Below are 13,166 nucleotides of genomic sequence, written 5' to 3'. Positions count from 1 at the left end.
TTCAATCAATGTAAATGTAATTCACCTCATCTTGTCATTTGTAAGGATGATCAGATCTCGCATTATAAACAACAAATCATTAAAGTTTAAACTACACGTAATACTCCTTTAGTTTAGAGCACCACCTCTGTTGTAAATGATGCTTCTCTCAATCACAGGATAATCAGAGGAGCCAGCAGTATGCTCTTTGATAGAATACTTGAATACGGTCATTACTGGTATAGTTATCTATTACACTAAAACTCTACTCTTGTGATATTATGGATTACTGTATGTCGTATTTACAGCAAGTGAAATTGATGTGCACACGACACCTTTTTTGATTCACTTTTTATTGCCTTAAAAAAATTGTAACATTACAAAGACAGAAAATGTGCATGTGAAATCTTACACACACACACACACACACACACACACACACACACACACAGATCTCCCATCTATGAGGACAATGAGGAAGATGGAGCAACGGGTGCAGTGTGTGTCTGAGTGAGGTCCTCGTTGAGTTCAGATGTGTCGACCACACACATCATACAGTGGTTGAAGCCGGCGTATAGGGGGAACGCTTGCGCGTTGCTCGTCACCCACCTGGACACAGTGTGAAATAGGAATAAAGGAGTCGTACAAATATAAAACCTCCAGTGTTAAAATAACTCACTACATCACCCACATACAGACGACAAAAAAACACCAACCTGTTAGTATCAATGTTGTACTCCAGAACATGTCTAAGCTCTTGGCCCCTCTGGGCTCCGCCTGCAACTACGTATATGATGTCATCGACCGCGGCGCACTTCACAGTTACGCCTCGCCACGGCATCGGCGCCACACTGTGCCACTCGTTGGTGAGGATCTCGTAGTACTCCACCGAGTCAAGTTTCGCTACATGTGTGTGTGTAGAGACACACACACACACACACACACACACACACACACACACACACACACACACACACACACACACACACACACACACACACACACACACACAGCACAGTCAATTTCCACAGTTGCATATTAGACACAGTATTATTGTAACCGAAGTGAATCAGTGGGGATTCCTCGTGAGTCCAGTGTTTTAGTCGGTTGGTTAAACTCACTCCCCAGTATAAAGGCATGTTAATCAGCTCCGCCAAGGGAGCTAGCTCTCTTGGTGGAGTGGTTAGCGTGTTTGACTGCCAAGCCCAAGGTCGGCGGTTCGTATCCACCCCTGGGCAAGCCCTTACCACCTACACAACGCCGTTACATTATGATTACAGTGGTTACTATGTTGAATAGCATAATTTCCTCTTCTTCATAGCAGTAGTTACAGTAATATTACTATTATTACCCAGCGTTGCCTGGTACGATCTACGCTGTAGGTAGCCCTTTTCAGAATCAGGTCCTATGATCTGAATATAGCAGCATTCTGAAAAGGGCTAAGGTGTAGGTAGGTATAGAGAATAGGCAAGTGACGTAAGCTGGGTGAGCAAAGCAATGACTTGAGGCATTGCATTGCTCCCATTGACTCCCAACATACGCTGCAGAGTAGCGGTGAGTCCTCCGTCACCATCATGTGGATATCCATACATGTAACCTGGTGGAACCTCATCAGTGGGCTGGATACAGTGTCCATATAAAGCAAGTACTAACTAGCCGCATAATATTATTATGCCGGGGCGGCTTTAGCTCAGGAGGTAGAGCGGGTCGGCCAATGACGCAAGGGTTGGCGGCTCGATCCCCGCTCCCTCCCAGCTGCTGTCGTTGTGTCCTTGGGCAAGACACCTAACCCTCCTTGCTCGGTGTATGAATGGGTGAATGTAAACTATCTACTGATTGTAAAGCGCTTTGGATAAAAGCGCTATATAAATGCAGGCCATTTACCATTTACCATTTATTAGCTTGCTTTGAAGCTTCTTCCCCCTCCCCCTGCAGTCAAAAGCCTATTGCTATTAGCAATGTGTCAACTAAATGTGGCCCTGCATATCGGAAAATAAATACCGCCAGAAAATAATTTACAAACCTTACGAATCATTAGATGCCACTCTCCAATTCGGCATACATATTATCTCCCAAGAAGCACTTTGTGAATGTAAAATCTCATCAAGCATTTTAATGTATGTGGAATGTGTGCTTCTTATTGGAGTATGTGTATGCCGAATTAGAGACCAAAAAAAGCATAAAGTATAATACGTTTTCCCATTTTAAACCAATAAGGAGAAAACAGCTTAATTTTTCATTTTTCCATTTTAAACCAAAAACAAGGAAATTGGCTCGCCCCCCCATTTTTGGTTTAAAAGGGAAAAGTACCCTTTTCCTGTCTATTTTGCACTGGTTTTTGAAAAATTTTAATAGTGAATTTTGGTGAAATTATCTCTGTCTTAACCTGTTGGCGCAGAAATTTAAAAGACATTTTGAAAACACACAGAAATACCCATTGTAATAGGCGAGCACATCGATAAACTACTATGTGTCATATATTTATTTAGGTAGAAAATGAATTTTTCTGGTTTAATCGCCCCCCACCCCCCCAGTCTAAACAGGTTTAAAACTGCCACGCTTAATATTGTGTGTATGTGGCCCACAACCAAAAAGGTTTGGCCACCCCTGCTTTAAATTAATTAAATTGTCTTAAAAAGAACAAGCGCTGCTGGACCTTTTTGCAGACAGCATCAGTGTTCGATTCAAAGCACAGTTTATTATCAATAATAGTTCCCCAAGTATTTATACTGTGGGGCAATCTCAACTTTCTTATCCTGGATGGTAGTAGTATGAGTAATACTACTGGGTCTATATGTCTATATGTTTCAATAAGAAGGCTCAACTTGTATGTTTAAAGTTTAAACCGTAAGTTGCCAACTTCAAATGGAGCTTGTGCCTATCATAGCCTTGACACGAGACTCAGCCTTTATTCTTCATTCTGAGTCTCGAAGGAGCACATACACATTAGGAATCACAATAAAACTGTACCAAACTGCAATGTTGTTATCTGAAGTTTCACATAATCACTATTCCCAAATATTGCGTAGTTTCCAATAGCGAGCCCTTATTCACATGTCAGGCGGGCAGCGGGCTCTAACTAGGTCACAGAAGGGACATGAGTGACGTGACTGAAGAAGGATCAAATGACAATTTACGATGTATCTTGCGCATTCTATGACCAGCAAAATTGTAATTTAATGTCATGTCATGGTGTCTTTTGGTCATTTGTAAATTAACTTAATTCTGTTTTTTTTCTATAGATTTTTTTACTTTAATAAGTTAACGGTGAATGGCACAGTGTACCTGAGCGGATCATGATCACAATGCCGTGCGTTGCTCACCCAGAGATAACCTTTCCCCATCTCTTTGGTATCCTATCCCTCCAACAGCGTAGATCCTATTGTTGACCACCACCAGCCCATGGTTCTTTCTGGCCTCTATCATCCCACACAGCCCTCTCCATCTGGAGAGGGAAGGAGATGACAGAGAAGGACACAGGGACAAGGACGAGACAGAGAAGGACACAGGGACAAGGATGAGACAAAGAGAAGGACATGTGGACAAGGACGAGACAAAGTTCAAACCGGATTGTACCAGAGAACAAATGCATGCTCAGTGAGTTACCGTAAATGAACCAGTGCAACAAGAAGAGGTGGTGACTCACGTGTGCATGCGCTGTACGGATGACTGCACAGAGCGCATGCGCCTCATGGCAAATGAGGAAGTAACTTTGGTTATACTCGGTTAGTTCGGTTACTCTTTGTTAGTTCTCAGTGTGTGGATTTACTACGAAAATGACCGTTTCACGTAACTTTGGATTATTATTTCATCGCCTGGTGAGTACACAGTCACAACATGTACATGTGAGTGTTTCTGGCGCTGTTGGAATGTGTATTTTGGGCGACTGAATGGGGATAGGCAGCTGTTCCATAGATAAGTAGCAGCGAGGCCTCTACCGCAGTTTGTACTGCACGCAGATTGAAAATAATGCCATGTACATTCTAGTTTTAATATCGCCAAGGAATAATAAATAAATATATAAATAAATATATAAATATATTATTTTATATATTTATGAATAATAAAAAAGGAAGGGATACGCCAAAATTGGTCTGAACAGGGCGAACTGCTTTGCTTTCTCATTCTATGCCCCTGATAAATGGAATAGGCTCCAGGACACTTTAAAATTGGAGCAATTGGTTTCTCTTGCACGGGGAGTGCTCGTGTTTTACTTAAAGTGTTTTATCATCTGTTGTTTGTTCTTATCTTGTCTGTCTGTAAATTTGTAACTTTTTGTAAATGTTTTCCTGCAACAGGGCGCTCTTGCAAATGAGAGCTCGCTCTCAAGGGCCCACCACCCCTGTATAAAGGCAAAATAAGAAAAATAAATAAATAAATCAAATAAATAAATGTGAAAGATAGCACTCTAAAATTCAGGAAATTATCTCAGATTAATATCATTATCATTTCTTGTCAGAAGGCCGTAGTGCAACACTTGGTCTGATGAAAGCCCTTCAAAACCTATTGGATAAAGTGAAAAATGCATGCTTATCGGTGGCGCTGCGCACGCGGCGACCCGGCTGATGGGCAGCAGATGGTCTTTTGGAATCTGTACATATTGCAACAAATGGATATGTATTGTATAATATTGAAGTGTGCCTTTATATTACTTTTTCAAACTAGTAATAATGTTGCTACAATTCTGAAGTGTGCCTTTATTACTACTCTCAAACTAGTAATGATGTTGTAATAACCACTACTGCCTGATGTGAACCAAAGTGCCCTTCTGGGACATGTATTAAACTGATTGATTGATTGATTGATTAAGCAAAAACAAAGCTGTTTTTCTTAGTTCTTGAAGAGTTCGAAGGTTTTCCACCTCAAAAGTGGTACAGTATGTTAATCTAGACTGAAAAGTTGGTCTTTGATTTACTGTTGTGACTGTTTCAATAGCATGGAGGCTTTTCCCTCATATTCACCTTTCAGTGTTAAATCCATACACACTGTACAGTATATGAGCCCATGGCTAAGTCCCTAACTGTCTGTCCTCCATGCACGAAGGCACCCTTTGGATTGTGTCTGTGAGTTTGTGCAGCATGCTCCTGTGACTCACCGGTCTGTGTCTGGGTCGTACACCTCACAGTTGTTTAGGATTCTAGAGGGCATTGGGTGGTCATTCCCTCGTCCTCCTCCACAGACGTAGATGAGTCCGTTGGCCTCCACCGAGCCGTGCTGGCCTCGGGCCATCAGCATGTTGCTCTTCACCTGCCATGACTCTGTCCGCGTGTCGTAGCATTCAAACAGGTCCTGGGGTAAGAGGTCTGCAGTTGACATACAGATACAATGTATGTCAACTGTAACACCCACATGTAATGCCATGATTAAAGAGGACATGAAACAATGAATAAACACCTACACAGTTTTGTGCATTACTAAGGATTTATGCCTCTGCCATTAGTTCATTCTTGAGTCCAAATCACCATTTGAGGCAAATTGGAAGAAATTCCGTCAAGCCGTTCTTGAGATATTGCATTAACGAACTTGGGAATGGCGTTCGTGAGGTCACAGTGACCTTGAACTTTGACCACCAAAATGTAATCAGTTTATCCTTGAGGCCAAGTTAATGTTTGAGACAAATTTGATGAAATTCCGTCAAGGCATTCCTGAGATATGACGTTAACAAGCTTGAAAATCACTCATCGTCTTCACCACTCCAAGCATAAACTGCAAAGGATCTTCCCTTCTGTCTCGCCACTGTGTGACAGGTGTCAGGCGTCAGAGGGCACACTATCTCATGCCTTTTGGTTCTGCCCTTCATTAACGGGATTCTGGGCCAAAATATTTGACTGGTACTCCAAGGCTTACAAAATGACCCTACACCCGAAGGCAGAACTCACCATCTTTGGCTGCTCTGAGTCCTCTCTGAACCTCCCCCACGGCTGTACAACAATCTCTGACACTGGGGACAACTGTCGCCAAAAGGCTTATTCTGAAGGAGTGGAAGTCCTCCTCTTCGCCTTCTTTTCGGGTGTGGCTGATGGACATGACCTCTGTTCTACAGATGGAGAGACTCAGGTCCACTCCCTGAGAACCAACACGCTTAACTCATTGAGTGCCAGCCACTTTTGGAGAACGGACGCTCCCAGTGCCAGAGTTTCAGAGCGTTTTCAGTGATTTCTCGAGGCCCACAGAATATTGTGTGATATTACTATGTAAACACCGAACACGCACAAAGAACGATGAGACTCTCTTCTATCATCTGCAAAAAAAAGTTTATTGATCCCATTTTCCGTTCTTTAGTTATGAGCCGGAGAAGATAGGCTGTTTTGAGCAAAAAGACACTTTTCAAATTAGAAGCTGAGTTATTCCGCCTTTTGTGAAATGCAGCATTTCAAGCACATTCACTGAGTCTGAAGATAATATTTTCTGATGTAGTGACGTGGTGTAGTTGTGTGGTGCCTGCGTGCCCCACCCCCCTCTCCCCCCCTCAGCTGCAAACTCCTCCCCACACTAACACACAGCCTAACACGCACCCAGTCTATTTTCGGAGCGCTCCGTTTTTTTGCGCCGGCTCCCAGCGCGACACGGAAATGCCAAACCGGACTGCAGGGAAAGGTTTGGCCCTTCGGCGTCGGGTGCTGCCTTTCTGGCGGCTAATCGTGTGAAGAAACTATGCAGACAGACAGACAGAGGCAGAGGGGCTCAGTTGTGTGCGCGGATTGATTGCTGTTCGCAGCCAACATCAGCTGCAGTCAGAGCCATCTATATGGCTCTGGCTGCAGCATGAGCGGTTTCTCTTTGATCACGGGGCTTTTTCCTGCTGTTTTCCGGACCTTCCTCTAATCTGGAGAGCACTGTCGCCACCTAATGGGTCGGTAAAATAGGTTATACACATTCAACATGCCCCAAAATTTTACAGGAGATATATTAGGCTTTGATCCACGTCCCACCGTCAAAAAACGCAATTGACGACAATCGTCGTCATTGGCACTCTACGTCACTAAAGCAATTGACGACGATTGTCGTCATTGGCACTCAATGAGTTAAAAGGTTCTCAGATATCTGGGACCCGTTTTTGACCTACTTTGACGAGGTTAGGAATGATAAGTGACTGAGGTTGGGGATGATGGATGGCTCGCCCAGTTGGTATCTCATGGACCCCTTAGGCGGGATCCCAGGTACACAATATGTTTTATAAACACATAAGCACCTTATGCGGCTGATAGCATCTTATATTGTTGAATGTTAATGACGTATGTATGTATGTTTTTTTTTTTTTTTCTTCTTCTTCTTTTTTCCTTTTCTTTTCCTGTGTCTGAGCCTGTTTGTCTTGTTCGTATATTGTTCTATAAAAAATGGGAAAAAAAGTATAAAAAAAAAAAAAAAAGCTTGAAAATGGCGTTTGAGAGGTCACAGTGACCTTGGCCTTTGATCACCAGAATGTAATCCGTTCATCCTTGAGTCTAAGTCGATGTTTGAGGCAAATTTGATGAATTTCGGTCAAGGCGTTTGTCAGATATCGCGTTAACAAACATCGTACGGACGGACGGACGGACAACCCGGATCCATAATGCCTCCGGCCTGGCTATCGCCGGCGGAGGCATAAAAATCACGATCATCCGATTGACGTGCTAACCAACAGACCATTCAAATACCCTCATAGTGGGGTCTTTGCCCAAGGCATTAGTGACCTTTGCCGCATAGTCTGTGTTAGAGTGGCCAAAGTTAACAAGTCAAGAGGACCTGTCATCAGGAAGCATCATTTTAAAGATTTGATAGAACAGGGCTTTTTAAACATGATTTATATTCACTCTGAATTGGAGTCTGTTCAATCCCATATCCTGAGTTAGCCTTTGATCACTTCTCTCATACTTTTAATTCCATCACTGTTGCATGTTAAATTTTCTCCGTCAAGCCCCCTACAAACATTTCAGAGTAAAAAAAAAAAAACTCTAGTCCCTGGTTCTCAATTCAATGTGATATAGATATGCCCCCCTCAACCCCTCTAACCCCAGGTCCTGAATACTACTCACCCTGGCGCCACCCTCCGGAGGTATAGATCTTGCCCTGGGCGGCGCAGGCAGCCAGGTTGTAGCGTTTTGTGGGCGGACCCAGTTTTGGGCACCAGCTGTCATTCAGGATGTCGTAGCAGTCCATCTGCCTGCTCATGCGATGTGAGCTTGAGCCACCCAGAATGTAGACCACATTGTCCCAGGAGATGGCTGCGGCCTCGCTGTGCTCCTCGGGCAGGCCGCGGATGTCTGTCCAGCTAGAGTCCTGGTGGAGTGTGTGGATACACAGACAAACACATTACATGAGCAACTGAGATATTGTAACTTTTATATGTATATATATATACACCGGTATATATATATATATATATATATATATATACACATAGTGGTACTTGGTCTGAAAGGTTTGGGAACCCCTGCCTTAGGGAATGCGGTCCCAAATTTTGGACACATGCATAGTCGTAGCGCCACCTACTGGCAACACAAAAGCCGATTTATCTCGAGAACCGTTCATCCGATCGATTTCAAACTTGGGGAGTACGCTGCCGGGAACCTGACGGAGTGCGGTGCCCAATTTTGGACATGCATATAGTCATAGCCACTAGTCTCACAGTAGCCAGCCATAGATATGATGCATCTATGTTTGGAACACAACTCTTGAAAAGTGGTTAATGACCGGCCCCCCAAGACAAAGAAAAAGAGGCATGACAGACATGAATTTACCAACCACGGATGGCATGCCAGTCAGATTTCGCCACACGTTTCCTGACGGCGGAACGCGGAAATTTGACTTGTGATTCAGACCCTCCATCGCTGGAAGCCTGCTGACGTAAGACAGTGGGTCTAACCACGTGAGACTATACTGCCACCTACTGGCAACTAGGGGTGGGAAAAAAAGTCGATACAGCATAGTATCGTGATATTTTGTGGGCAATATATCGTATCGTATCGAATGCCAAGTATCGTGATATTTTATTATACAAAATGTCAAGTGCATGCAACATTTATGACTGTCATTTGTCTGCTTGACAATCCTATTTTGCTCCAGTAAAAATTATTGAAGTAAGATGAACAGACTGGAAACTTTATCTGATTAGATAAAACAGATGTTGACAAAGTTTTTACCTTTGGGACATAATTTGCAGTTGAAAAAAGGTAATAAATCACAATATCTCGCAATATCGCAATACTCAATATATCGCAATAATAGCATATCGCAATACTATCGGATCGTGATAATATCGTATCATGGGGCATCGATTCCCACCTCTACTGGCAACACAAAAAGTGGTTTGTCTCAAGCACCGTTCATCCGATTGACTTCAAACTTGGGGAGAAACTCCGGGAGTGCGGTGCCCAATTGCCAGCGCAGTGGGAAAATGGTTTGAGATTTATTGACTAAAGTGTATGTGTGTGCATGTTTGCGTGCTCTGAGCATCTGCAGCTACCTTAGGGTTGAAGTAGCGGCTGATCTGGCCTCCAAACAGAGCGAAGCGGTAGTCGTGTTTCTTGCGTCGCGGTTGGCTGCTCTCTCCCAGGTCCTGCCGGTCCTCCAGGGACAGCAGGTGGTAGCGCATCCCACCTGGGACAAAAACACATGCTATTTTATACAAAATTTGAATTATGATGGATTAAGAATAAAGTTGGAAATTTGAAAATCCTACTCAAGATTAGAATATACTGTACCTAAGATTTATGTGATTTTACCAGCTTCAACAATGCATTTTGAACCTTTAACTATACATTAGTATACAATTCTTAAAGGAGAACTTACCTCCAAAACACTTTTTTTCAGCTTTTAACCAATATATATGACTTTGGGGGTGATGTGTGAAGAATTCTGGTCAGAATTTCCACATTTGACACCAAACTGTTGCCATTTGACCATTTGTATCATTTTTCAGCAGCATACCTGGCATAAGCGCCCTCTTAGGGTCAAACACTGCTTTTTTTTTTTCTCTCAAATGAATGGGATATTAGGAACACACTGACGTCACAGTGTTCCCAAAGACTATGGGATTTCAAGATAATTACTCCCCTACCCCCCCTGTACCCTTTCGGCTCCTCAGAACTCCAAGCCTATTCTTATTGAAGTTTGCTCTTAAAATACTGAACCAAACGTCGTCAAAGTTGGCACATGTCTTAATTATAGTTAGTTTCCCGCTGAATGTGTCACTACTTTATTAATATCTTACCTGGATAAGCTCGAATGATGATGTATATATTATCAGTCCGAGTTGGAAGCAGCTGTCTCCAGCCAGGCAGGCGGGAGAGAGTCGTACTGTAAACCTCATGCACTAGCTCCAAGCTCCGCGGGCGCGCGCAGCAGAGCAGAGCTCTCTGTGCTCTGAGAGCAGAGAGAGCAGTCTGATATTTCCGCAAACAAATATGGTCGCAGTTTAGCGCACATGTAAAATATAACGCTATACTACGACGTGACAACGTGACAAAGCTTCTCTAAACACATCGGCTACTATCATATTTCCCTGCATCCCTCCTACTGAGATTATATCGGTAATGATTTTGGACAGACTGAATGCGCGGAGGAGGAGGAGGAGAGATCTGCAGCAGCTGTGCCCTGAGTAGCCCTGAGAGACACTCGCCTCGCTCCGACTACTGTGCCTGTCTGTGAAAAGCGTCCTGTCCAGTCGCACCTTCGCAAACAGATGCGGGATTCCCTCAATCCTGTACCCAATCTCAGACTGTATTCTCTAAATCGCACACCAGCTATTTCTGTCTGTGTTTGTTTGTTGCTCCGTGAGGTTAGAGCGCCCCATGCATGCAGCAGGCTGTTTCGCCAGCCGGGGTCTGGCAGGAGGGACTGAGAGGAAAACTTTTGCACAACTTTTAACAAGAATCACGAAAAGCCCCCAAACTAAAATGAAAAAGGGACTATATGGCAACTTGGACGAGGGAATGACGTAGAGAAATCTCGCATTGTGTTACCCCAGAACGGGGGGTTTGTTGTATTGTGCGGTGTGCTGCTGTAACGAGCCCACGTCACTTTGCTCTCGTAACGTAGTTTTGACACACTGCCATAGAGATACATGCAGAAAAATAATTAAATTTCTAGTTCGCCACTGAATTACCAAATTGATATATTTTTCAACCATTTTCAGATTTTCTGTTTCCATACAGACCAACAGCGTTGGCTAGTTGTTGATATTTATAAAGATATGGCCCCTCTCAAATAAATTATTTTTGAGGCAGTAGGCAAACTGTAATGGCGTCGATTTCCGAAAAAGAATCTTGACTTCAACACAGCCAAAGAGTCCAGTATAGACAAGAGCATATGTCATTTCTTGGTTTTTTCCATAGGTATTTTCAAATCACTGTTCTAATACATATCTAGGGGGTTAGTCCCCCTTTAAGGACAAGCTAGATTTACTTCCGGTGTTGTTGCTGTTGCTACACAATACTGGGGGTACGGGGCTCGCTCTCTTATGGGTTACGCCCACTGACACCAAACTCAATACAAAAACCTGTCAGTTTTACTGTTGTCTTGCTTGTCACTAAGTGCGTCTGACTGCTATAACATGACTTTAGACCTGTTATGAATCGGTGGGGTATTTTGTAATATTCGTGCTAAAACCCTAAGCTCAGACCACGTCCGTGTCCTGTTTATTTACAAAATTCACATCCACGCTCATTGTTTCGAATGGCGGGTTACCCCCAGTTCCGGGTCCCTTCCTGCCTTCCTTACTTGCGTGACGTCAGACGAACCTTAAGAATGCTAATGACTTGGCTGTGCGTGTCTCTCCACTCACTCATGACCATCTTGAGGCACTGGTGGTTGTCTTGGATGAGGGGCTCAGCCAGCACCGTCTTGGACAGGAAGGTTTTGGAAACCAGAGGGAAGCGGACGCTCCCCAACACCTCCACCATGTAGCGCTCTCTGTTACACATGTCGTACTTCAGCCAGCGCACTGCTGCTTTGTAGATCTAAACACAGACCAGACATAACCAGTATGCACATACACATGTTACCAGTTTTATTATTTTTAGCCACGACTACCATCCAGGGTGTCCTGGTGGGTCATTCTCCTCTCTTTCAACTAGATAAAGGCTAAGGCCACGTTTAGACGACAACGGTCTCTGCATGAAAAACGGCAAACTGTTGTTGCGTTCTTGCCTTTGATTCCGCTTTTATACATAGAGTGTGTGATAACGATTCGCGTGCAGACTGGAACTGCAAATGTCATCATCAACTCCAAGCAGTGTCGAGTCAGCCAGAATAAAACGGAAACTTTAGAACCTTCACAATAATAAAAATTAAATAACGTAATAGGCTTAATAATGCACGTTGTAATGTTTTTTTGTGTGTGTGTCTGATCCGAAATACACAGAACAGACAAATTGGAAGAATATCTGCTGCCTTCGAAAAGGCAGTGTTCTGTTTTTACCCAGTAATAAAATAATCATAATCATAATACTAATAATACTACTACTACTACTAATAATAATAATAATAAACCAATTCAAGTTTTTTTTCTGATTTCCCCCCGATTTTCTCCCCAATTGTAGTTGGCCAATTTCCCCCTGCTGCCCTGGTCGCTACTCCACCCCTTCTGCCGATCTGGGGAGAGCCGTAGACTAGCACCATGTTTCCTCTGACATGCGCAGTTGCCAGCCGCTTCTTTTCACCTGACAGCGGGGAGCTTCACCGGCAGGACGTAGCACGTGGTAGGAGGATCACCCTATTCCCACCAGTTCCCTTCTGCCACGACCAGAGGAGGTGCTAGTGCAGCGACCAGGACACATACCCCTAATCCGGCTTCCCACCCGCAGACACAGCCAATCGTGCCTGTATGGATGCCCGACCAAGCCGTAGGTTAAAAACTAGAACGACCACACCGCGGATTTATGCCTCCGCCATTAATTCATTCTTGAGTCCAAATCGCCATTTGAGGCAAGTTGGAAGAAATTCCGTCAAGGCGCTCCTGAGATGTTGCGTTACAGAGCTTGGAAATTGGGTGTGTGAGGTCACAGTGACCTTGAACTTTGACCTTTGATAACCAAAATAGAATCAGTTCATCCTTGCGTCCAAGTCGATGTTTGAGCCAAATCAGAAGAAATTCCATCAAGCCGTTCTTGAGATATCGCGTTAGCAAGCTTGAAAATGGCGTTGGAGAGGTCATAGTGACCTTGACCTTTGGCCACCAAAATGTAATCACTTTATCCTTGCGCCCA

The 13,166-nt window shown here is 43.7% G+C and overlaps 1 protein-coding gene across 1 annotated transcript in view; it reads right to left on the bottom strand.

Moving 5' to 3' along the window:
* Window positions 1–357: 357 nt before the first annotated feature.
* LOC310785147 (kelch-like protein 7) overlaps window positions 358–13,166 on the bottom strand; it is a 24,205-nt gene continuing 11,396 nt past the window's right edge. The window contains exons 6-12 of the mRNA XM_083646136.1: window positions 11,744–11,918; window positions 9,425–9,558; window positions 7,995–8,238; window positions 5,075–5,282; window positions 3,303–3,424; window positions 696–882; window positions 358–588 (exon numbers count right to left, since the gene is read on the bottom strand). Of these exons, the coding sequence (XP_083502262.1) occupies window positions 441–588; window positions 696–882; window positions 3,303–3,424; window positions 5,075–5,282; window positions 7,995–8,238; window positions 9,425–9,558; window positions 11,744–11,918 (1,218 nt within the window). The 3' untranslated portion in view covers window positions 358–440. The remainder of the gene's footprint in view (window positions 589–695; window positions 883–3,302; window positions 3,425–5,074; window positions 5,283–7,994; window positions 8,239–9,424; window positions 9,559–11,743; window positions 11,919–13,166) is intronic.

Source organism: Poromitra crassiceps, assembly GCF_964638095.1.
Source record: "Poromitra crassiceps genome assembly, chromosome: 11".
NCBI lineage: Eukaryota > Metazoa > Chordata > Actinopteri > Beryciformes > Melamphaidae > Poromitra > Poromitra crassiceps.
The sequence above is the reverse complement of the archived record's forward strand: the minus strand, read 5'-3'. Positions and strand labels throughout refer to the sequence as shown.